Source organism: Ascaphus truei, chromosome 5, assembly GCF_040206685.1.
Source record: "Ascaphus truei isolate aAscTru1 chromosome 5, aAscTru1.hap1, whole genome shotgun sequence".
In the NCBI taxonomy this organism is placed as follows: domain Eukaryota; kingdom Metazoa; phylum Chordata; class Amphibia; order Anura; family Ascaphidae; genus Ascaphus; species Ascaphus truei.
In genome coordinates, this window is record NC_134487.1 from 170244386 (window position 1) to 170269456 (window position 25071).

A 25071-nucleotide genomic window follows, 5' to 3' on the forward strand; every position below is an offset into this window, starting at 1 on the left:
GCAATGTGCAATGATGCCTTATAGGTCTCCCTATTTCTCACAAGCCACCCTATTTAAACTTCAACAGTATGAACCTATTGAACGTCAACATCCGCCTCTTATATACGTCAGCTGCTGTGTAGGTGCAGGACTGCCAACAGGACCTATTCCGGAAGTGAGTCCCATGTCACGCCCATAAAGCCCGTCACCAAGTTTATTATTATTTACTAGCCTTTTACGATTTTATTTCAATTTTTACTTAAAATGGCTCAAAGCCAGCAACGGTGTCCACATGTTAACCCCTGCGGTTTATTTCTCCGTTTGTCTACTCTACCAGGCCGCACAGAGCTGTTTCCCAAACTACAAAGGATTTTATCAGGAAAAAAAAATGTCTTCTCAGAGAAGGTTCTTTAAAAGGGTCTACTCAGGGTCTACTAAGATTCCCTAAATGAAAGGTGGTTAGCAGCCATATTCATTTAAGTTTTAGGCTATTTTTTGAGGGGCGGGGGGGGAATCTCATATCTGACAGCAGTTATAAAACTAGAGAGGGCAAAACAGGCCACGTATTGTACAGTATGGGGAGATCTTTAAATAAAAAAACAAAAAAACGAAGGTGCTTTGAAGTCAGGCTCAGCCAGCCCATCAGCTACCCCCATAGATTAGTGATGCAAATCCAGATGCAGCGCTAGGTATACCAGTTATATTATTTGTACTGTAATATTGAGAAGCAGAGAAGATGGAAAAAGTGACAGTCACAGGGAGAGGTAACAGAGAGGACAGTACAGAGAGAGAGAGAGAACAAATCAATAATTATAGTATTATAGATTATGAATATAGAATAATACAGTTTTTTTGGCAAATGCTCACACTTCCTCACCTCTGCTTAAAATAAAGGTTTGCTAAACGTGAATGATTGAAGACGGCAGTTACACAATCCTGGATAAGGGCCCATTTTAGCACAGTATAATTAGCACAATCAGAATTTCATACCTTTCACCCCGCAGGCTGTCTGCCTCCCACATACAACTGCTAATTAATCTCTTCTCACTAGGATCAATGTCCACACGCTGACATGTAATTATTTTGTTTAGTTTACCTTTACTTTTTGGTATTATACTTCACTATACCGAGAACTTCACAGCCAAAAAATATATATATCTTTAATTTCTATATCACACTCACATTATGTTTGTGTATATATATATATGTGTGTGTGTGTATGTATATATATATATATATATATATATATGTAACCCCCCCCCTCTGTGTGTTTACTGGAGTAATACAAGTGGTTAATGGTGAGCAGTGGATGCTAAGCTCCACATTGTGGTGACACAGAGGTACAGTGTCAGAGGAGGTATAAAAAACGAGAAAGTTCCAGCATGGCAGGAGAAGAGGAACCTCGGGGAGTAGAGCTAGGGGATGTGTTCCCACAGTTATTGTATAGATCAGGCCCTCCTATTATTGTGTTTCCGATGGGGACAGTACCCCATCTGTTACAATCCCATAGTATGGCTATAAGAGAAGAGCATGTCCCAGAGAGGGAATGCAGACATGCCACAGTGGGCAAAGCAGAGAAGGCCCCAAGATTTCAGGGGATAAGCCCTACAAGCAGATCCCCATCTACAGTACTCATTTCCCCTGAGGAGGTGGCAGTTCCACAACAGGGCTGGAGAGTAATAGTAATGTACAAAGAATAGGCCAGGATCTCAGCAGGGGCCCGCAGTAAAAGGGACCATACGGAAGTTGCTAAAAATGGGGGCCCGGTCCACAAGATAAAGAAAGTACAGTAACAAGAGGATGCATCTACCAAGAGTGGGCACCCAGGGAAGACCTGTATCAAGAGTGATAGCGGTATGGATGAAATAAGGTACAACTAAGACAATCGTGATTGTATATACAAGTGAAGTGTTTCCATGCCCTGGAACTTGAATAAAGATTGTTGTTGTACCATAAAAGCTTCTGGCGCACATCTGTGTCATCGCCCAGCCGACCACCACCAGCACCCTCAGACAAGGTAAATCAAGGCTGTTGTGTACATAAACCATACACTGATGTAAAAGCTGGGCAAGGATGTATGTATGTATGTATGTATGTATATATATATATATATATATATATATATATATATATATAGCAAATAAAAAAAACCCTTGAGAGCACATTCACATGTCTTAGGCTGGTCTGCAACTCTGCCTATCACTATTATCCCCAGCATACAGTGCTTCCACTGCAGCAAGGAATTCTGGGAAATGACATGCAAATGAGCACACAGTGCCACTTTTTGTCTGAAAAACCATTGTTACATGGAGCCCATATAAGCCAATGCTCGCTGTTAACACAGCTTTAAAGCACAGCATGGGAATCGGATGCAAAGCCAGAGAAACCATTCACAGACATGTTTCAACCTAAATGGGAATCATCAGTGTGAGGTTGGTTGTTCTGCTGGCTTTGCATTTTCAAGACTGTAGGGTTTACCATCACGTTTTAAGTTATGGTTGGTGAAAAAGGAAACAAGAAACTTCCACCATATTGCATATAGCAAATAAAAAGATCACTTGTGAGCACATTCATATGTCTTAGGCAGGTCTGCTGAATGCTGGGGATAATGGTGGTATGTATATATATATATATATATATCCCTGTACTGTATTGTCTCTTCTGTTAAGTAAAGCGTTAAGCAAATTATGGGTGCTGTATAAATAAAGATATACATATATATCAGAAATGGGATCACAGTAGGCACACCTAATGTAGGTGTACGCAATATAATTTTCACATAGAGGTATACATTACCCCAACCCATAGCTCAAAGTAAAGACGAAAGTAGCACATCACAGGTAAGTGCAAATATCAGTGTATTGGAACAAAAAAAAAATCCAACGTTTCAGTCCTCAATATAGGACCCCACACAACCCTGCTGGAGGGCCTATATTGAGGACTGAAATTTTGAATGAAAATATATATATATATATATACACACACCTTTTGTAAAGCGCTGTATACACTATGCGCTTTATTAATTAAGATTTACACACGTACACACACGCGCACATACATACACACATACACAGGCATTCCCTTACATCACAAGCATTCAGGGACCATTTAACACCCTAAGTCATAAATCACATACTGCACAGGAGGAGGGGTACGCTTTACCCACAGATAACATTCCAGTTGCCTTGTTTCTAAGAATTTTTTGACTTAATCAATTGTAACATCGGCTGAAGAAGAGATCAGTGTATCTCGAAAGCTCGCACAAGTAAAAGCATTTCGTTAGCCACAGAATGGTATTGACTATTTGTTTTTTATTTTATATAAAGCAAACAGCTAATAAAACAACGTTTCGGGGGTTAAGCTCTTCGTTGTGCATTTTTTTAGCTGTTTGCTTAGTAAATCATGTTGAAACTGTAAAATCTCCTGTATGTGGTGGAGAAAACCCCCTTTTCTGTTGCTCCGTATTGTACGTAAGTATAGATACTATATATATATATATATATATATAATATGCAAATATAACTATATGCTCATCTGCATGTCTTAGGCAGGTCTGCAACCCCGCCTTTTCCCATTATCACCCAGCATACAGCACTTCCACTGCAGCAAGGGATTCTGGGAAATGACATGCAAATGAACACACAGTGTCACTTTTTGCCTCAATAACCATTTTTAACATGGTTCCCTATAGGCTTAAGCTTGCTGCATGGTCACAGCTTTGAGCACAGCCAGGGTTAAGGTGCATACCCAGAAAACCACCCACAGACAGCCGTTTCGACCTTGATGGGTCTCATCAGTGTGGGGTTGATTTTACTGGGAATGCAAGAGAGGCTATGGGATAGGCTAAACCATAATACTGAGTTAAGTTATGGTGAGTAAAAAAAGTGACAAAAACCCTCCACAGGAAAGCAAATATGCAAATATAACTATATGCTCATCTGCATGTCTTAGGCAGGTCTGCATATAATATATATATATATATTTCTAAATACACACAATATAATATATACACTTGTATACTGACTATACTCCCATTTGATATACTGTAGGTCAGAGGTTTTCAACTAGTTTTCAAAGGAGTAATGTAATTTCATACATGAAAAATGATAATATGGAATCATTTCATAAGCATTTTGAACATCTGTACCATACACTTTATATTAACTTTCAGCGGAAAAAAATGCCCTTCGCTGCATAAGCAACTAGCAGGAAATGACAAGGGAGCGAAAGTGCAAGGGGAAGGAGTTGGCCACTTAAAGAGCCCTGCTGCAGATAATAGGAATACACATATAAACATATTCATCTATAAATTATAGCATTTAAATCAATCTATTTAATTTTTCTTACCAATCATCTTTATTATAAATCTGACCCTTTTTCTCTCAGTCTAACTTTGGCCCTGAAAGGGGAAACAACATGTAGTCCTATTCATTGGAGCAAATCGGTAGCAAAAACGAGCAGCAGCTGGCGTGAGAGGTTTTCAACGGTTTATAGAGCTGGAAAGTACGGGTTATTGTCAAAAGGAAGTTTAGTTAAATGAAGCATGAGGGGCTATTTCCAAAATAGAACAGCAAAGTTGTAAACACCGCTGGTTTATGGCAGGTCTCCTCAACAGGTGGGTCAGGGCAGGCTGGGAGGATGGCGAGGCGCGGTCCACAGTGCCTGGGGCCCCTTACCCCCTCTGGATCCGCGCCTCCGGCTGGGAGGATGGCGAGGCGCGGTGCACAGTGCCTGGGGCCCCTTACCCCCTCTGGATCCGCGCGAGGATGGCGAGGCGCGGTGCACAGTGCCTGGGGCCCCTTACCCCCTCTGGATCCGCGCCTCCGGCTGGGAGGATGGCGAGGCGCGGTGCACTGTGCCTGGGGCCTCTTACCCCCTCTGGATCCGCGCCTCCGGCTGGGAGGATGGCGAGGCGCGGTGCACTGTGCCTGGGGCCCCTTACCCCCTCTGGATCCGCGCCTCCGGCTGGGAGGATGGCGAGGCGCGGTGCACTGTGCCTGGGGCCCCTTACCCCCTCTGGATCCGCGCCTCCGGCTGGGAGGATGGCGAGGCGCGGTGCACAGTGCCTGGGGCCCCTTACCCCCTCTGGATCCGCGCCTCCGGCTGGGAGGATGGCGAGGCGCGGTGCACTGTGCCTGGGGCCCCTTACCCCCTCTGGATCCGCGCCTCCGGCTGGGAGGATGGCGAGGAGCGGTGCACAGTGCCTGGGGCCCCTTACCCCCTCTGGATCCGCGCCTCCGGCTGGGAGGATGGCGAGGCGCGGTGCACTGTGCCTGGGGCCTCTTACCCCCTCTGGATCCGCGCCTCCGGCTGGGAGGATGGCGAGGCGCGGTGCACAGTGCCTGGGGCCCCTTACCCCCTCTGGATCCGCGCCTCCGGCTGGGAGGATGGCGAGGCGCGGTGCACTGTGCCTGGGGCCTCTTACCCCCTCTGGATCCGCGCCTCCGGCTGGGAGGATGGCGAGGCGCGGTGCACAGTGCCTGGGGCCCCTTACCCCCTCTGGATCCGCGCCTCCGGCTGGGAGGATGGCGAGGCGCGGTGCACAGTGCCTGGGGCCTCTTACCCCCTCTGGATCCGCGCCTCCGGTCACGTGGCGCACGGGGCCTCTTTTGCCCGTTAAGTTCATGTAAATATATATGGTGCAGATGTTTAATAAATGCTGGCAAACATGTTGAAATATAATCATTTTCGAAGTCTTGAAATGTATCTAAAATTATATCACAGGAAGCTTGTGGCCCGTCTTCTCCTAAATGTTTTACGATCTGACTCCTTTGAAGAACAAGTTGAAGAGTTTTGGTTGATGGGGTATACTGGCGCTTGCTGAAATACTATTCACTTCTAGTAAGACTTGCCTTCTTACATACAGCAGTTACTTCATATATTTTAATGGGATCACCTCTTTACATAGTTACATAGTTACATAGTTACATAGTTACATAGTAGATGAGGTTGAAAAAAGACATACGTCCATCACGTTCACTCTATGCTAAATTTAGACGACATATACTTTATTCTATATCCGTAATTACAGTATATTGATCTAGAGGAAGGCAAACAAAACCCCCAGTGAAACATTATCCAGTGATCTCTCGTAAGGGGAAAAATAAATTCCTTCCTGACTCCAAGAATTGGCAATCGGATTATTCCCTGGATCAACATTCTTCCCATGTTTACTTATTTGATATATCCCTGTATACCTTTCACTTCTAAAAAGATGTCCAACCTTTTTTTGAACAAATCTATTGCATCTGCCATCACAGTCTCCATGGGTAATGAATACCACAATTTAACTGCCCTTACTGTAAATAACCCTTTCCTTTGTTACAGGTGAAATCTCCTTTCCTCCAATCTTAAAGAATGCCCCCAAGTCCTTTGTGCTGCCCTTGGGATGAATAGTTATTTTGAGAGCTTCTTGTACTATCCCCGAATATATTTGTACTGTACAGTATACATGTAAATAAATCTAGTTTAGCTAGCCTCTCCTCATAAGTTAGATTGTCCATCCCCTTTATTAATTTGGTGGCTCTTCTCTGCACTCTCTCTAGTTCCATAATGTCTTTTCTTAGGATTGGTGCCCACAATTGTACTCCATATTCAAGGTGTGGTCTTACTAATGCTTTATAAAGGGGCATAATTATGTTTACTTCCCTTCCATCCATTGCCTGTTAATGCAAGATAAGATCTTGTTTGCCTTTGCAGCTACTGCATGACATTGGGCACTATTGTTAAGCCTGCTGTCTACAAGCACCCAAAATCCTTCTCCATCAAGGATTCCCCCAATTTATTCCCATTTAATTTGTAAGTTGCCTTTTTATTCTTGTTTCCCAAATGCATAACCTTACATTTATCTGTATTAAACCTCATCTGCCATTTACCTGCCCACGTTTCCAGTCTCTCCAAGTCCTTCTGCAGAGAAATTACATCCTGCTCTGATTCTACTACCTTACACAATTTAGTGTCAACAGCAAAGATGGAGACTTTGCTCTCTATGCCACCCTCAAGGTCATTAATAAACAAGTTAAAAAGCAGGGGTCCCTGAGGTACTCCACTTACAACTTTAGCCCAACCTGAAAAGGTTTTATTTATGACAATCCTCTGTTGTCTATCCTTCAACCAGTTTTCAATCTAGTTGCAAATATGAGAGTGGTAAACCTCTAGTGGCACTGAGGAAAGGAGTGGCCTGTGAAGTTCAAATGGACTGTAGAGATTGTCCTGTTCCTTGAATTGTTACCTCAAGAGAGGGGAGACAAAATATGGAGAGACACTACAATAGTGTCAACACCGCTCGCAATGAGGTGCAACACGCCAGTGCCTCTAGGAGATCCGCCTTCCGTGCTCGAAGTCCATCCCTGACGAAGAAACCCACAATTAGGAGTTTTGAAACGCGTTGGACAAGTTTGGCGTAGCAAGGACACCGTAGCATTGGACACTAGCGGTGACGTCAGCAGAGGAGCCGATCGGTGAGACTCCGGAAGTATTGGACTTCGAGCACGGAAGGCGGATCTCCTCGAGGCACTGGCGTGTTGCACCTCACTGCGAGCGGTGTTGATCAGGTAAAGACCATTCATTTAAGACGTATGTCCTAGTCACCTTTGGTGAGTAGGATTCCAATTTTTCCTATCGGCGGAGCAAAGTTTTATTCAGAGTGCTGTAGCACTCAGATTTTTTACTAATTGATGTACAGTTGTACATACTTTTATCTTTCCAATTTGGATTATTAAATTGCTCAGTCTACATATCCAATGTTTATGTTTCTTGGGTAATGCACTATTGTAGTGTCTTTCCATATTTTGTCTCCCTTCTCTTGAGGTAATAATTCAAGGAACAGGACAATCTCCACAGTCCATTTGAACTTCACAGGCAACTCCTTTCCTCAGTGCCACAAGAGGTTTACCACTCTCATATCCATCAGTTGTTGTGAGATAACCAGAGCAACTTTTTGGGCAGCTCAAAGGACTCTTTTTCGGACTCTATTACACAGGTTTTATTTATTATTGTCACATATTGTTTAATTAGTTTAATTTATTTAGGTTGTCACGCGAGCGCTATATTGCACTTAATTTTCACTTGCATTTAGTTGCAAATATGTTTACTGAGTCCAATTTGCTTTATTTTGTACACTAACCTCTTGTTTGGCACCATATCAAAAGCCTTTGCAAAATCTAAGTAGACCAGATCAACTGCATTACCCTGGTCTAAATGCCTACTTACCTCCTCAAAGAAACAAATAAGGTTAGTTTGGCATGATTTATCCTTCATAAATCCATGCTGACTACTACAAATAATTTTGTTTTCCATTAGGTATTCATGAATATTATCCCGTATTAAACCTTCAAGTAGCTTCCCCCCTATTGAAGTCAGGCTTACAGGTCTGTAATTCCCTGGTTGTGATTTAGAGCCCTTTTTAAATATAGGCACCACATCTGCTTTACGCAATATTGTGGTACTGAGCCTGTGGAAATGGAGTTCTTGAATATTAAATGTAATGGTTTGGCTATTACTGAACTTAACTCCTTAAGAACTCTAGGATGTATGCCAACACATGACACCCACATTTACTTTCATAAGCACACCCTGCTCTTACACACACCAGTTACCTCAATACACTTTAATAGGATCACCCTTTCACACACACATCACTTGCCCAATCCTCGTTATTGGGATCAACCTCTTACACTCATATGCTTGAGTAGGATCACCCTCTTACACACATCACTCATCCCCATCCACCAGATACAGAGGTAGCAATACTGTCTTTGGTACCGTGACAAGGCGCGGGACTCGACCCACTGGAACACTTTGTGTACTGCGGTCCAGCCACGGGCAGGCAATGGAATCACATCCCGCGGTTTGGAAGGATTTATTTCTTTTAATTGCAGTTCAGTGTGTGCCTGGCAGATAATACAGATCACATATAGTGATTATCTTTGTCCTGCGGTATCTCTTTACGGTCCATGAACACCTCCCTCGCTTTGTTTAACATTGGTTAAGTAAGAGCAACAATTTAGCGTCCTGCTGCTAGAAATGTCTATTTTGAAGATGGCAGTCAAGTACCAATGACAAAGGGGACCTGCGTTTATACAGAATAACAAAGAAAGATGAAGAAAGAGCATAAGACAATCTTCATGTTGTGTCACGAAAGGTATTATAATGGGTGTGGATTTCTTTCTGCATAATGTTGGTTAGTGAACTTCAATATGAATTAATTATACAGTACCTATAGCTACTGCATAGAACAGGTACAGAGTTGACTGTGCTCCTGCTTCATACAATAATATGTACAAAATGCAGGAGTGCGCGTATTAAATTACTTTCTTTTGTTGAAAGCTGCAGCCAGAATTTCGTATCTTACTCGTCCAGTTTCAGGAGGAGGCCCCATTCACCTCCTATGTGAAGCCTGATCCTGACCCCTCCTCCAGCTCCGACATGAGGAAGTGCTGGAAAGTGCTAGACACTGGTTGTACAGCCTTGCGGATACTTTGAAGGACAATACTTGGATCTTTGCATCGTTGCCTTTACCAAACCTTGGCTACCCTGCAGTTATTTATTTATGTGACCCATCAGCACTAACCACTGCGGAGTAGTTGTTTACCACTGTGTAAACAACATGTAACAATAATGTTGCCTATTCACATGCAGCTAGCTGCTGGGACAGGGAAAATAGCAGGCAGCTGAACTAGGGAGAAATGAATCTCATGAGCTGCAAAGGGAGACAGAGAATATGGAATCTGGTTCCAGGGCACTCCCCGTCTGGTATCTGGAGATACCACTATATTCCTGGAACATGTGGAACATATGTGCAGTACAACAAACATAACAATGCAAAGTTCGTGTCCACATAGCGATGTGACTCCGGCCGGTATCACTGGTTTCAAAGTCCCTTGGCCAAGGTTCTTTGGCAAAGGATGCCAAGCGGATGCACCGATCCAGGTTAGCTGGGTGCACCACAATGTCTTTTGCAAAAGTCTCTGGTCCTGTTTCTTTTCAAACTTATGGAAGAACAGTCCTTTTGTCTCTGTAGTTTCACCTACAGAGTGCATCCCCTTGTAGGTATGCCAGTCGTGGTAGCCTATCACCTGGTGTTTGGCAGAAGGAGATGGCTTTTGGCTCCTTGCGGAAGCGGATCAACACTCCTGGAAGACAGGTTGTCAAGTCTGGTCCAGTGAAGAGGGCGTCGTTCAGGGAGACTCCCTGGTGCTGAGCGCTGGAGCTGAACACTACCCGGATTTGATCGGGTTCCTGAGGGTGGAAGACCCCAGCTGATTGGAGGTACCAGCATTCTTCGCCTTCCTTCAGTGAAGGTGCTGGCTTTGCGTGGCCGCTAAGGAATGTCTTCTGGATGAAGGCCACAAAGTTATGTTTGGTCTCCGGTTTCCTTTGTAGGTCGCAGCGGAGCGAAGTGAGCCAAGAGATGGCATGTTCTTTGTTGTTTGGGAGGCGTCTTTTTGGTGAATGGAATGGTAGCGGGGTCACCAAACTGCCCGATCTGTCCTTGAAGAGCTCCTTATCCATTAACTTCTGGAATTCTCCATCTTCCATCGATGGTACTTGTTTCTTACCGTCTCTTGTTGTCTGGAACGCTGTACATCCTAGGTCATCGGAACGTTTCTCTTGCACGAGAACGTCTCCACGTATTTTGACGATACCCCTTTGCGTCTCTTTGTTAACTGCCATCAGTTAACTTCATCCTGAACCCAAAGCACCTGTTAAGTGGGTGTGGCTTCTTGTGTATGGGACATTCCCTGTTTGGGTCCCTTGTTTCCTCGTCTCCGGCGACCGACTGATCGGGAGTAGTTTGGGTCGTGGGGGACATGTCCGTCCTGTGGAACGAGATGGGTGTTTGAGTGTTAGCGTACCTCGCCACTGGTCTCTCATTCCTCAGGCTGCTTGCACTGTGTGTGGTTTGCGCACCCAAGATGAAGCTGGGATCGTTCCTTGTCCTTGCTGCTTCGCGGATGAAGCTCAAGAAGAATGAGAATGGGGGGAAGGCGACTTGCTTCTCCCTTTTGTATTTGGAGCCTTCTGAAATCCATCTTTCTTGGAGGTTGTAGGGTAGCTTCTCCAAGATGGGTCTCACTCCACGAGCTGAGTCCAAGACGTTGAGACCTGTTAAGGAATGGTCTTTCCTTGCGAACTCCAGCTCTTGCAGCAGGTACCCACGCTCTCGTAACTTCGAGTAGTCTTTAGATGTGATCTTGGGGACGCTGTCGACTCTTTTGAAGAGCGCATCTTCGATTGCTTCGGGGCTGCCGTAACACTCTTCTAGCCTTTCCCATACTAGGTCAAGACCTACTTGGGGGTGGTTCGCATTTGCTGCCCCGAGTCTCTTCGCGTGTTCCATGGATTCTTTTCTTAGCCATTTGGCTAGCAGTCTGAGTTCTTCCCTAGCTGAGACGCCCAGGCTCTTCATTGTGTCCTTGAACGCGAACTTCCACATACGGTAGTTCTCGGGACGGTCGTCAAAGTTGGTAAGTCCTATTTGCACCAGGTCACGCCGGATCATGTACTTGGCCATGTCTGTCAGGCCTGAGGCATCGGCGTGTTGGTCACATTCTGAGGTAGTTGCTGGGAGGGTCCGTGCGGTCGCCTCTTCCTTGGCGTGATGACTGCTGGTCGGTGTGAGGGGCTGTGTTTTCCTGTGTGGGTGTACCTGGATGGCGAGCCCTTTGTAGTGCATCCGTGTGCGCGCTGGCGTGTGGATCACTGTTGCGGGTGTGGCTATCCCAGGCAGCATGTACCATTGACGGAGCAGCGTCTTCTCCTCGTGGACCTAGCAAGTCTTCGGTGTCTGTAGAGTCACTCCCTCCGCGTTGAGATGGTGCGCTGGTGTTTACGCTGAAGAGGCTCCTTACGTAGTCTTCAGTGCGTTGGGCTGGATCCTCTGAGGCTATCCGTCTGTACGGTTGCTCCCCGCCATCCTGTTGCGCGGCTGTTTCTAAGACTTCGGCTAGGGCTATGGCGGCAGCAGCTTCCTTCTCTTGATTTAGAGCCTCTAGGTTAACGTCCACCTCTGTCTTTTTCCATGCAGTGGTGGCAGCGGCTGTCTGCTCATCCTCTTCTATGTGGGTCCTTTCTAGTTTCATTTCTGCCTCTTTCTGTGCGTATGTAGCCCTGGCACGTGCGGCCTCTGTGGTGGCTCGCGCCTTGTTGGCGTTTGCATTTGCGCTATACACGTGAGATTGTGCTGACCTTGAAGAATGCCTGGATGTTCTTGAGCCCTGTGATGCGGTTTCCAGCAAAAGGTCTTTTCTCTTACTCTCGGCTTCCGTGATAGAGGTTCGCATGCGGCTGTCACGTGTCAAGTCAATGTTATGCTGTAGGTCCCTTTCTTGCAGGGTTTCGCCGGTGTTAGCCCTGGCCAAGTAAGTGACGTATGCCTCTGACAGCCCTTGGTAGCATGCGTGATCTATCTTTAATTGAGTTATTGCCTGCTCGAGCTGTTGTACATAATTGCCAGCGCCGGCGACATTGCGTATCCCAAGCGTGGTTCTTTCCCAGGCCAACTCTAATTTAGCGCGGTGCGCTTCAATGTCAGTCTCATATTTTTCGCGGGCCTTCTGTGTCAGTGTGACTGTCCGTTTAGGCCTTGCGTCTGCCTGCGCCTGTTGCAGTTGCGCGGCGGTCTCTGTGTCTGAGTGGTCACTCTCCTGTGCGATGTCTGGTGAGGAACTGAGTTCTGCCATGCTGTAGGTGTGTGTAGGCCTTTAGCCAGTGCGTGTGGCGTGCGGTCTATTACCTGGGTCAGCGATGGGCGACTGTCTCAGATGATGCCGAGCGGTGTCCTGCAGCGTTCAGCGTAGGGGTGGCTGTACTCACAGGTGTCCGGTGGCTCTGACCCGTGTCCTGGCGGGTGTCCGGTAGCATGGCCCTTGGTGGCGCTAGCCGTGGGGACGTTCGCAGGGGTAGGTGAGATGGTAGCTCCTTGCTATGGAGCTGTGCAGAGTGTGAACTCAAACAGAAAAAAGGCAATCAAAGTTCTGTGTAAGATGCACTGTCTGACTGCAGCGCTGCTGCCTTGTGTGAAGTTGCAGGCTCTGTGAGCAGTGTAAATCTGCTTGCTTGTTTGTAAGGCTGCAGGCTGTGTGCAGTTTGCTGTATAAAGTCTGCTGAACTGTCTGGCAGTATAAAGCTGCTTGCTTGTCCTGGGGTGCAGAGACTATTCTGTATTAGCATAAAGTCTTTGAGTAGCAGCTCCTGTGTGATTTCCCCAACACACGGTCTCTGTTTTACTTTCCTGAAACCAGGGACACGAATGATGTATGAATAGTTCCAGTAAGCTTACCTCATGCCTTCCCTCTTTCAAAGCACAACAAGTCCTTTTGTCTTTCTCAGTTTTATTGAGGAAAAATCACAGGAAGAAAGGTACTTCCAGATGTAGTGTAGGTAGATAGTGCTTCTATGTCTGAAGTGCAGTGTATCAAGGTATGGCAGTGTAAAACAGAAAGGCCTTGCTGGGGTAAATAGCAGGCAGGTACTCACTCAGAGTCCAGGGTGAAAAGGAAGTGAGGGGCAAGGGTCACACTAGAAGTGAAGTGAGACTATACTAACTGTCAGCAAGGACAGAGGGGTAGGAATAGCCCACTCTCAGCTAGGAGAATAGGAGATTGCAGGCAACCAACACAGGCTGTGTAAACAACATGTAACAATAATGTTGCCTATTCACATGCAGCTAGCTGCTGGGACAGGGAAAATAGCAGGCAGCTGAACTAGGGAGAAATGAATCCCATGAGCTGCAAAGGGAGACAGAGAATATGGAATCTGGTTCCAGGACACTACGACCTTTGCAATGATGTTTAAATTAAAATGTCAAACTTTTATTGACGGTTTTAAAATAAAGGCGAAAATATAGCAACAATACGGTGTTTAATATATATATATATATATATACACACACACAATGATGGTAGGATGGTGTACAATCCTGAGCATCAGTGTATCTCAGATCACATAAGTGTGTATAGATCTAAACACACTACTATGAGGTAGTCTAGGGTGCTATTACTATAAATAGCTACTTATACCTACATATATATTGCAGACCTGTCTAAGACATGCAAATGAACATACAGTAATATTTACAGTTGCTATATGCTTTACTGTGGAGGGTTTTTGTCACTTTTTTTACCCACCATAACCTTAATAATTGTTATATAAATACACACACACACACACACACACACACACACACACACTTTATCTAAAGTACTCAGAATTGGTCCAGGACGAATCTCTAATGTTCTAACATTAGTTTTGTAGCAAATTGACTGGTGAGTACCATATAGCAGAGGTGCGCAAACTGGTGGGCGAAGATTTTCCAGGGGGGGGGGGGGGGCGCGGCGGTTACAGAGGTCCATGTCAGGGGTAGTCCTTCGAATTGATACTTATAGCAAGGCAAGATACAATTGCCATACACACATTTTTTCAACCTGCTATTCTGTAGATCTAGATACTGTGCATAGGAGAGTTTGGATACTATATGCCGCAGGGGTGCGCAAACTTTTCAGTCTGCGCCCTCCTGCCTGCTCTCCCCCGTTGCTTGCGCCCCCCTCCTTACCTTGTCCTTCTTCATTTTCTTACTGTAGCAATAGCCTCAGAATAGTGTTCATGGAATTTAGGTTAAATAGACACCAGCGCCACCTATCGTTACTGCAAAGTATTACGGAAGCCACAAACCCACATTTTACAGCCGCGGCATGCAAACAACGTCCTGGGTCCCCCCCTGCCTGCTCTCCTCCTGGGTCGCGCCCCCCCCCCCATACCTCTAATGTGGCGTCAAATTACGCTGTGGGTCATTTGACGTCACGTCTCCATGGCAACGGGCATCATTTGACGCCGCATTCCCATGGAGACGCGTGGACTGAAGCCGGATAAGTACGTTTACAGAGGCCTCACGCTCCCAGCGTGGGGCCTCTGTTACCGCCGCACCCCCCCAAAAGTCTCGCTCCCCCCAGTTTGCGCACCCCTGCTCTAACACATATCACTTTCTCAAATACACTTTAATAGGATCACATTCTAACAAACATCACTTACCTAAATACGCATTAATAGGATGGCCCTCTCACGCACCAGTTAGCCCTATACACTTTAATAGGATGGCCCTCTCATGCACCAGTTAGCCCTATACACTTTAATAGGATGGCCCTCTCACGCACCAGTTAGCCCTATACACTTTAATAGGATGGCCCTCTTACACACCAGTTAGCCCTATACACTTTAATAGGTTGGCCCTCTTACGCACCAGTTAGCCCTATACACTTTAATAGGATGGCCCTCTTACACACCAGTTAGCCCTATACACTTTAATAGGATGGCCCTCTTACACACATCAATTTCCTCCCATTCATATTTTAATGGATTCACCTTCTTACATATTTCAATCATCAGTCGATTTATAAACTTTAACGGGATCACCTGTTATACATTTTATTTGCCTCATAGATATTTGGGATATTTACCACACAGCAGTAACCCTATATAACCTTCCATAGGATCATCTTCATAGGGTCAACATTACCCCCGTGAGTTCCCCCACAGGGTCAGCATCTTAAAAGTTGGGATCGCCCTCTTCAAAAAAAAAACATGGACATTATTCTGTTTCTTAATAAAAGCCTGACACTGGCAGTATTTTTCTTCTCCTGTATCATGATGTATAGAATGTACACATCTGTTCAGCTCTGTGTTTTTCTCCTGTTGTTTCTCAATTACCCTTACCCTAGTTTCTGTCTCCTTTGGTACTTTGTAGAGTGTGCTATAACTAGGGCGACCATATTTTTCCCGGGACAAATTTCTCGCGATTGCCGAGCACCCATTGCGCACGCCGAGCGCTCACTACGTATGTGCATGAGCCGCAGGCAAGTTGCTGGCCACGCATGCACCATCGGCGCTTGCCAGCCGTTCGTGCGCATGCGCGCCCGCAAACACAGGTAAATACCCGGGACATTTTTTTTTTTTTTAAAGGCAGGACCAAAGTCCAAAAAACTGCGACTGTACCGGCTAAACTGGGACGTCTGGTCACCCTATCTATAACTGTCAAACGTATTGCATCAGCAACTACCCCTCCCAGATCCCTGGGGTTTTGGTCTGTTCCTCCCTTCCCTAGCACTAGGTAAAGTCCTGCCCTGTCTCCTTCTTGGCCAGCACTGCTGAGTTCTGCTTTTTCAAAGCTTGCAGCCAGTTAAGGGGTCTCCCCAACTGCTCTTCCTGTCAGTACTGTTTTTACATCTTCTCCTAATTTATGCATCCCCAAACGTTTTCTATTCATTTCTGTTTGTGCTGGTGAATAACGTTTATCAGAAAGTCAAGGAGGATTCTATTTTGCATGAAGAAGGAGTTGAGTTTATCTGCCTGTATAAGCACACTGAGCCCCAGGAAGCCCAGGACAGAAGGGCATCACTCAGTGGTAGACACACAGATAGTAGGGTGGTTAGCGCAGGTACTTACAGTAATTTTGCTAGCTGAGTTTAAGGCCTCCACCCATCCCTGCAGATCCTTTTGGTCACTGGCTTGTATAAAATATCGCTGAGATAAGGCGTTTATAACTAACGGAAATAAGAGCATCGGGTGAAAAATCTTACAGACATTAAGCTCATTTTATCTTGTTTCTTCACAGAAAGCAATTGATGGAGCGGTTATACCAAGCAGTAGGAGTTATAGGGGGTTATATGGAGTGATGGCAGGTGTTATAGGGAGGAATTATATGGAGTGATAGGAGGCATTATATGGAGGGGTTATATGGAGCAACAGGAGGAGTTATAGGGAGGGATTATATGGAGCAATAGGAGGAGTTATAGGGAGGGGTTATATGAAGCAATAGGAGGAGTTATAGGGAGGGGTTATATGGAACAATAGGAGTTATAGGGAAGGGTTATATGGAGCAATAGGAGGAGTTATAGGGAGGGGTTATATGAAGCAATAGGAGGAGTTATAGGGAGGGGTTATATGGAGCAATAGAAGGAGTTATATGAAGCAATAGGAGTCATAGGGACAGGTTATAAGGAGCTATAGGAGGAGTCAGGCGAGCAATAATAGAATTTGCTGTCTGACCTTTGCAGTAAGTGTAATATGAAAGTATACTCACCAAAGCAAAATGTCACTTTTGCTTTCTGCTTCACAGTAGCTACCCCGACCTGAACCAAAGTTGACTTTATTATTTCTGCAGCCCCACATATATTTCGGAGCAGCAATAAGATGAAAGCGCTTAGCCATGTGACACCTTGGTTTTCTATTTAAACTCCTTTATTCATAGTATAATACCATGATCTAAATATCAAAACATGTATCACATACACTTTTTCATTACAATGCAATCCTTGGAGATCTTACATACATAAAGCAGCCAGTAATACTGTAACCTATTACAATTGTTTTTAAATAATTCTACAAAATGTATGGCTGAAAAACACTGGAGTCAGGGCCTTTTACACAATATATATATATTTAAATGAAAGTGGAATTGTTATTTTTGATAATATAACATTAGCAGTACAGCTGGCCCATAAATAAATAAGTGTTGGTGTATAAAATAATAATCCTATAAAATAATAATATATATATATATATACACGATATATATAAGCAACAATATTATAAACAATATGTAATATTTAGACACATTAATATTTATGTATGTATGTATACAGAAATATATGTGTGTGTGTGTGTATATATATATATATACATATATATATATATATATATCTGTATACATACATACATAAATATTAATGTGTCTAAATATTACATATTGTTTATAATATTGTTGCTTATATATAGTGCTGACAGGGTACATGGAATGTTGCAGGCACACTGAGTCCCTCTCCCACAGAGCTTACATTCTAATTTGGGGGCCTGAGGCACAGGTAGAAAAACTGACTAGCCCAAGAAGACACTGAAAAAATAAAAATAAAATTAAAAAAAAAAAAAAAAAATATATATATATATATATATATATATATATATATATATATATATATATATACTGTATATACTGTATATATAAATATAATATATACATACACATGTACAATGTATGCACATATTTGAATTGCATTCATTAAAGTGCAGGGCATGTACTGGCATGTTCAAGACTAATTTCCCAATAAAGATGTGTTTGCTAATAAACGCCGACTTCCTCATACAAACTTCTGCTTTTTCTCCCTGGTTCAAACACATTTACTTCATGTTTCTGTACAAAAGAGCCTGTAATATGTATATGAATGTCAGTACCTGGTACTCCCCTGTCCCACTGACGGGATTCAGAAATATTCCCCTCTTAGAAATGACCATTACTTTCCCATTGTTATCTTAGTCCCAAAACTTCACTATAAAATCCACCCCAGAGAAATATCCACATCCAATCATTTTTGCTGGGTTATTTAAATATGGCCCCGAATGTAAATTCCCTAGGAAACGCCTTATAACTAATGAGATAATGGGATCTCTGCAGCATTCTCCCGATTTAGGGCTGATCCCTTAACAAGCCAAGTTTTCAGGAAATCCGTCCTTCAGCACAGGTGGCTCAACCAGTCTACGACTGTCCCTGCGCTGAAGCACGGATATTGTGAAAACCTGACCTGTTGGTGGCCCGTGCAGACTGGGGTTGACCACTCCTGCCTTACACCATGTAGGAGCCATACCAGGTGGCAGCGAAGGGATTAAACAGCTGTGCGCTTAAACATTATTCCGAACCCCGTGTGTGTTGCTAAATGAGATTTAAAGGGGTGATTTTTTTTTTTTTATGAAGAAGTAACATGTCTGTGGTTAAAATAGAAACTAAAATTAAAAAATGAAAGCCCTAAAAATATCTGTATGTGATGTCAGACAGCGACAGGAAGCAGCGTCTGCTTCTTACAAGAAGGGAGGGGAAGGGGGGTGGACAAAGGAAGAGTTTGGAGCCGTGTGCAAAGCTTTAAAAGAAAGTCGATTTATTGAATCCCATTTAGCCACTTTCATAGGATCTGTAATACAGTGAAAGCGCGTCGCTGGGTAACCCATTCTCTAGCGTCTGGAATGTCATAATATAGGATGTTTATTAAGGGCTTAGCCCCAAAACTGAATTCCCAAAAGTCCAACAACAAACCCCACGGGATATGCGACACACGCTGCTCTTTTTAGGGGCCTTGTTAAAGAGGCTATTTGTCCTTACATTATTCACCCCATTACTATTTATGAAGGATTATAATAGGGTGAGTAATTTATGGACAGCCTGTATGCTTATTTATTTTTTACGATTTCTCCCCATACTGTACCATACAGGGTCCGGAATTACCTCTATATTTTCTTCGTTAAACTGGGTTTTATTCATAAACATGACCCCAAAACCTAGATGACTATAACTGCTAATCCAATCTCACTGAGTGACATTAGTAGGCCCTAAAGAGCCCTATCTGAGAGGACATATTTTTCTGATCAGACCTTTTGTAGTCTGCATTTAAAACAACTCAGTGCTGCCTGGTGAAGTGGAGAAAATGAGGATAAACATCCGGAGTTGCCATGTGGACACTTTACTGCAGGCTTTGGGGCCTTTTAAATTAAAAACAGCTAGGAAAAAAAATAAGAATAAGGTTGCTGATCAGCTTTTGGGCGTCAAACAACTCACTTTCAAAATATGTCATATTGGGAGGAACTGCTCCTTAAAGGGATCAGCCCTAACTAGGTATGAATGCTGCAGAGATCACACAGTTGGGCTCAGTTTTAAAGTTTTTCTTTATTAATTAACATTGGCGGACATATTTAAGATGCCCCCACAGGTAGTATATGACATGGATGTTTCTCTATGATTGGAAATCAGAAAAGGGTTTGACAGTGAATATTGCTATTGGAAAGTAAGGAAGATATCTATAAGGGAAATATAAAAAAATGTATATACAGTAGAGGCAACGTTTATTCTAACATTTGCTGTAAACTAGCCGGGTTACATTCTGGGTATGTGCTGGGTATGTGCTGGGTATGTTCTGGGCTAGTTTGAGGCACGTTTAAGGTATTTCTGCATTGACTAACGACCCATAGGATTAACACAGCAGGGATCACTGGCAGTCCAATTCAGTTTGAATGGGACTGCCAGGGACCCCCGCTGTTAATCTGATAGGCCATTAATCAATGCAGAAATGCTGGGGCTAGTTTAAGGAAAGTTTAAGGCATGTATTCAGAATGTACCTGGGTGTACCTGGGTCTTTTGGGGAATTGCCACTGGTTTTTGTTAGAATAAGAGTTGCCTCTACTGTATTATGTGAATTAGAGCGTTGTATCTGTATTAGAGTATCAGAAGTTCCCCCTGTATTGTATCTGTATTAGTGTCAGATATTCTCTCTGTATTGTATCTGCTCTTCTCCCTGTATTATGTCTGTATAAGAGCATCTGCTCTTCTCCCTGTATTGTATCTGTATTAGAGCGTCTGCTCTTCTCCCTGTATTATGTCTGTATTAGTGTCAGCTCTTCTCCCTGTATTGTATCTATATTAGTGTCAGCTCTTCTCCCTGTATTGTATCTATATTAGTGTCAGCTCTTCTCCCTGTATTGTATCTGTATTAGAGCGTCTGCTCTTCTCCCTGTATTATGTCTGTATTAGTGTCAGCTCTTCTCCCTGTATTGTATCTATATTAGTGTCAGCTCTTCTCCCTGTATTGTATCTATATTAGTGTCAGCTCTTCTCCCTGTATTGTATCTATATTAGTGTCAGCTCTTCTCCCTGTATTGTATTCTGTATTATAGCATTGGTTCTTCGGAGTGGGAAGTAAACTACTGTATACTACACTGTATAAAGAGCCCAGCCCCCCCCCACACACCCTCCCCTCACACTTAAAGATACTATGTCCTTACTTTTGATATATATGTCAGTTTCAAAGTTCCGACTGCTCCTGTTCCATTGGGCAGGTTCTAGAAAAAGTGAGATGTCTGTCATTAGATACATTAAACATCAGGCTATGATGTAAAGATGTCAGTGAGATACATTCATCCTCAGGCACTGTGCAAACCCTTTGTTATGAAGCAGTACAGTCATTCGTTCTTAGTCTATAAGAAGAACTTAGTTACATACACTCTACATGAATTATTAGTCAACGAGAAGACCTCAGGAAAAAACTGTACGTGATTTCTTAGGAGCCTACTCAAGAAGCTCTGAAACACTCAAAATAAAGTCAATGGGAGCTTTCAGCTGATCGACCACTTAAGAGCCTATTGAAAAAGCCTCTTAGTCTAAAAGACGACCTCAATTACATACAGTTAACCTCCAGTTACATACATCGAACCTTAATTTATGAGAAGACCTTAGTTATACACATTCATTCTTAGTCAACATGAAGGTTCCACCCAGGGCCGCCAACAGAAACCGTGGGGCCCGGGACAAACATTTTAAGCAGGGCCCCCCCAAACGTGTCGGCGGTGTTGCCCGCCGCCCCCCCCTCCCCATTTCACACCTCATGAGCCCCCTCTCTACCCCCCCCTTCCAATGTATTTCTCTCCCTTCCATCTCACCCCATCCCACTATCCCGCCTCGCATGTATTTCTCTCCCTTCTCACCCCATCTCACTATCCCACCTCGTATGTATTTCTCTCCCCTGCTTCTCCCTCTTACTCTCTCTTTTCCTCACTCACCCCCTCTCTCTCTCCCTCCCTCTGTTAATTACCCCACGCTCACTCATTCCCCCCCCCCCCACAAGATATATACCAAAAAACTTCCCACCCCCCAATGCACAAAACTTCCCACCCCAAATACATGTTTAAAAGATCCCCACCCCCCAAGTATATACAACCCCCCCCAAATGCATACAAAAAACCCACCTACCCAATACATATAAAAAAACAATACATATAACCCCCCCACACACACATTCCCAGTAAGATATATATATATATAATCTCTTACTGGGAGTGTGTGTGTGTGTGTGTGTGTGTGTGTGTGTGTGTGTGTGTGTGTGTGTGTGTGTGTGTGTGTGTATCTGTGTGTGTGTACATGTATATATTATATATATATATATATATATATATATATATATATACACACACATACACACACATAAACAACATAAAAAAAGTCATATATATATAAAGTACCCCAAACCCCCAATACATATATAAAAAAATACCCCAACCCCCCAATACATATAAAAAAATACCCCAACCCCCCCAACACATATAAAAAAAAAAACCCAACCCCCCCAATACATATAAAAAAATTCCCCAACCCCCCTAATACATATAAAAAATACCCCAACCCCCCCAATACATATAAAAAAATACCCCAACCCCCCCAATACATATAAAAAATACCCTTCCCCCCCGGTGGTTGCCGGCGGCTGTGGAGAATAGCGTAACGGCCCGGTCCTGCGATGCTGCTGGGGGGGCCGAGGCTGGGGGGGGGGAGGGCCGAGGCTGGGGGCGACAACTGCGGGAGGTGGCGACGACTGCGTGGGGTGGCTGCGACTGCGGGGGGCCCCGATGCTGCGATGGGTGGTGGGATGGCCCGGGGGGGGGGGGGTGTGTGGCCGGCCCGGTCCGTGCGATGGTGCTGGGGTGGCCGAACGGCCCGGTCCTGCGGGGTGGTGGTGCTGCGTGGGGCCCGTCGGCTGGTGACAACAGTTGCCACCGGCCCCGCTGCAGGCACCTGCGCTGCGCCACGATGCTCCACCCGCCCACGCTGGACCTCCCTCTCGCGCCGGAAGCTCACTTCCGGCGCTGCCAACATGGAGACCGGTGCCGGGTGCAGTATTTTTTTTTTTTCATTAAATTCACGGCCGCGCAGGGGGACCGGGCGGCCGGGCCCCCCTGCCTCACGGGGCCCGGGATGCTAGTGCCCTTTGTCCCCCCCTGTTGGCGGCCCTGGTTCCACCTAGATGTATGAGAAGACCCGTTAGTCACATTCATCCTTAGTCTCTTTTATATACATTTACTCTACCCATTAATACTTAATTTGTGAGAAAACATCAGTGAGATGTAATCATTTGTAGTCTATGAAAGTTAATATTCATCTGTTACATAGATTTTTTTTGCGTCTGAGAAGACCTAATTGATGTACATTTATACTTACTTTATGAGAACACTTCTGTTGGATATGATAATTCTGAGGTCAATGAGATGCATTAATATCTAGTCTATGAAAATGCATCAGCGTCAGATATGTTAATCACTGATCTATGAGACCTCCATGAGATACATCAACCACTAGTCTATAAGAAGCCTCGAAGAGACACATCAACAACTAGTCTATAAGAAGCCTCAAAGAGACATACAGGTATGAACCACTAGTCTATAAGAAACCTCAAAGAGACATATCAACCACTAGTCTATAAGAAGCTTCGAAGAGACATATCAACAACCACTAGTCTATAAGAAGCCTCGAAGAGACCTATCAACCACTAGTCTATAAGAAGCCTCGAAGAGACATATCAACCACTGAAATTATGTAAATCCTTGATGTAGTAGATCATCAGGTTAGACATCTTTGTAGGAAAAAAGAATTTGGAGAGATATGCCAAATAAATTAAACATAGGAAGGATGTTGATCCAGAGAGAAATCTGGGGTCCGGAAGGATTTTTTCCCCTTATTAGACAAAATTGGCAAATGTTTTGGTTTGTTTCCTCTGGATCAACAGAACAATCAAAATAAGATGCGTGTCCGTATAACTTCAAGGATAGGGCACGTCACCAAGTTAACATTTCTTTTTTGCATTGGGGTTTTTCTTTTTCATCAGTGAGATCAATGATTTCTTAGTCTATTAGTACACCTCCTTGGGATACATTAAAGCAGCAAAACACGTGTTTATAAAACAGTTCTGTAGCATTAGATCAGCGCTGCGCAGTCCTTCCTGCTCGCGCCCCCCAGTTTGCGCACCGCTGCATTAGATAATAGTCACTGTTTGTAATTGTATTCAACTCTAAATGCCATTTTTAATGAGTTTTAAAGCATCCTGTGATTTCTATAGCAGGTTTTACACCCCCCACATTTTACTTGTACTATAAAACAAAAATACGTTTTTTAGATTATCACAATAATGCTTTAACATTTACTACGTCGTCTATGGAAAAAAAGGTACAGGACCTGAGTTCCACCTCCTTCCCCCTGAGAAAAAGCCCTGGATATGATCATCATTCATAAAAACGTACTCCTGGCGCCCGTGTTGCAGCACCATGCTGACTGGCCGCTCAGTCCCAGCCGCGGCTCAACATCCTGCTTTGCTGGAAAAAAATAGGTTGCGCTGTTGCCGGGTGCGGTGGCGGCTGATAGGTCAGTTAGCACTGGGCCGCTACTCCAGCAAAGGGGGGAAGCGAACAAACAGCGTGGGGGGCGGAAGGGGTGAAAACTTTGTGAAAACGAACACCCCTGCTCTTATTTTTGACAGTGCAGCTAATTTGTGGCAGGGGGGAGGCTGGGCAGATGTTTGTGTATCTGTCAGTGTGTGTGTGACTGTCAGTGTGTGTGTGTGTGTGTGTGTGTGTGTGTGTGTGTGTGTGTGTGTGTGTGTGTGTGTGTGTGTGTGTGTGTGTGTGTGTGTGTGTGTGTGTGTGTGTGTGTGTGACTGTGTGTGTGTCAGTATGTGTGTTTGTATGTACATCAATCTGTGTCACATTGCATCCACACCTGTGTTAATCACTAATCTATAAAACCTCAGTGAGATATTGTAAGAAATGAAGTCTGTAATTGCAACATGAACTGTGGTTTGATATTGCAAATTGTCTGACCTCGAAAATGTGGAGAGAGAGAGAGAGAGAGAACATGAGAGAGAGAGAGAACACGAGAGAACACAATGAAAAAAAGCCTCAGCAGAGGCAAGTGTGGTGCACGGTAAAGGGTAAATAGTTAAAGTCTGTGAGGAAACCTAGGGATCCAATATACCGGCACAGCACAAGGGATAATCACATAAAAGTGGTTTATTGGGTCCAAAGTGCACACATATGCCCTAAGCCATACAGTAGGCATATGTGTGCATTTTGGACCCAATAAACCACTTTTATGTGATTATCTCTGCTGTGACGGTATATTGCAGGGGAGCGCAAACATTTTGTGCTGCGCCCCCCTGTCTCTCGCCCCCCGCCTACCTTCATCTGTGTCTGATGACGCTGCGGGGTCATGTGACATAATGCGTCACGTGACCCGCG

At 44.3% G+C, this 25071-nt stretch overlaps 1 protein-coding gene across 4 annotated transcripts in view; it reads right to left on the reverse strand.

Moving 5' to 3' along the window:
* Positions 1–25071, reverse strand: part of PLEKHA2 (pleckstrin homology domain containing A2) — a 122044-nt gene that overhangs the window by 45944 nt on the left and 51029 nt on the right. For 2 of the 4 annotated variants that reach the window (XM_075601211.1, XM_075601210.1), the window contains exons 3-5: positions 20797–20853; positions 17057–17105; positions 16420–16517 (exon numbers count right to left, since the gene is read on the reverse strand). The exons of 1 other annotated variant lie outside the window; for it this stretch is intronic. In XM_075601211.1, the coding sequence (XP_075457326.1) occupies positions 16420–16517; positions 17057–17105; positions 20797–20853 (204 nt within the window). The remainder of the gene's footprint in view (positions 1–16419; positions 16518–17056; positions 17106–20796; positions 20854–25071) is intronic. One more of the 4 variants, XM_075601212.1, reaches the window with a different exon arrangement.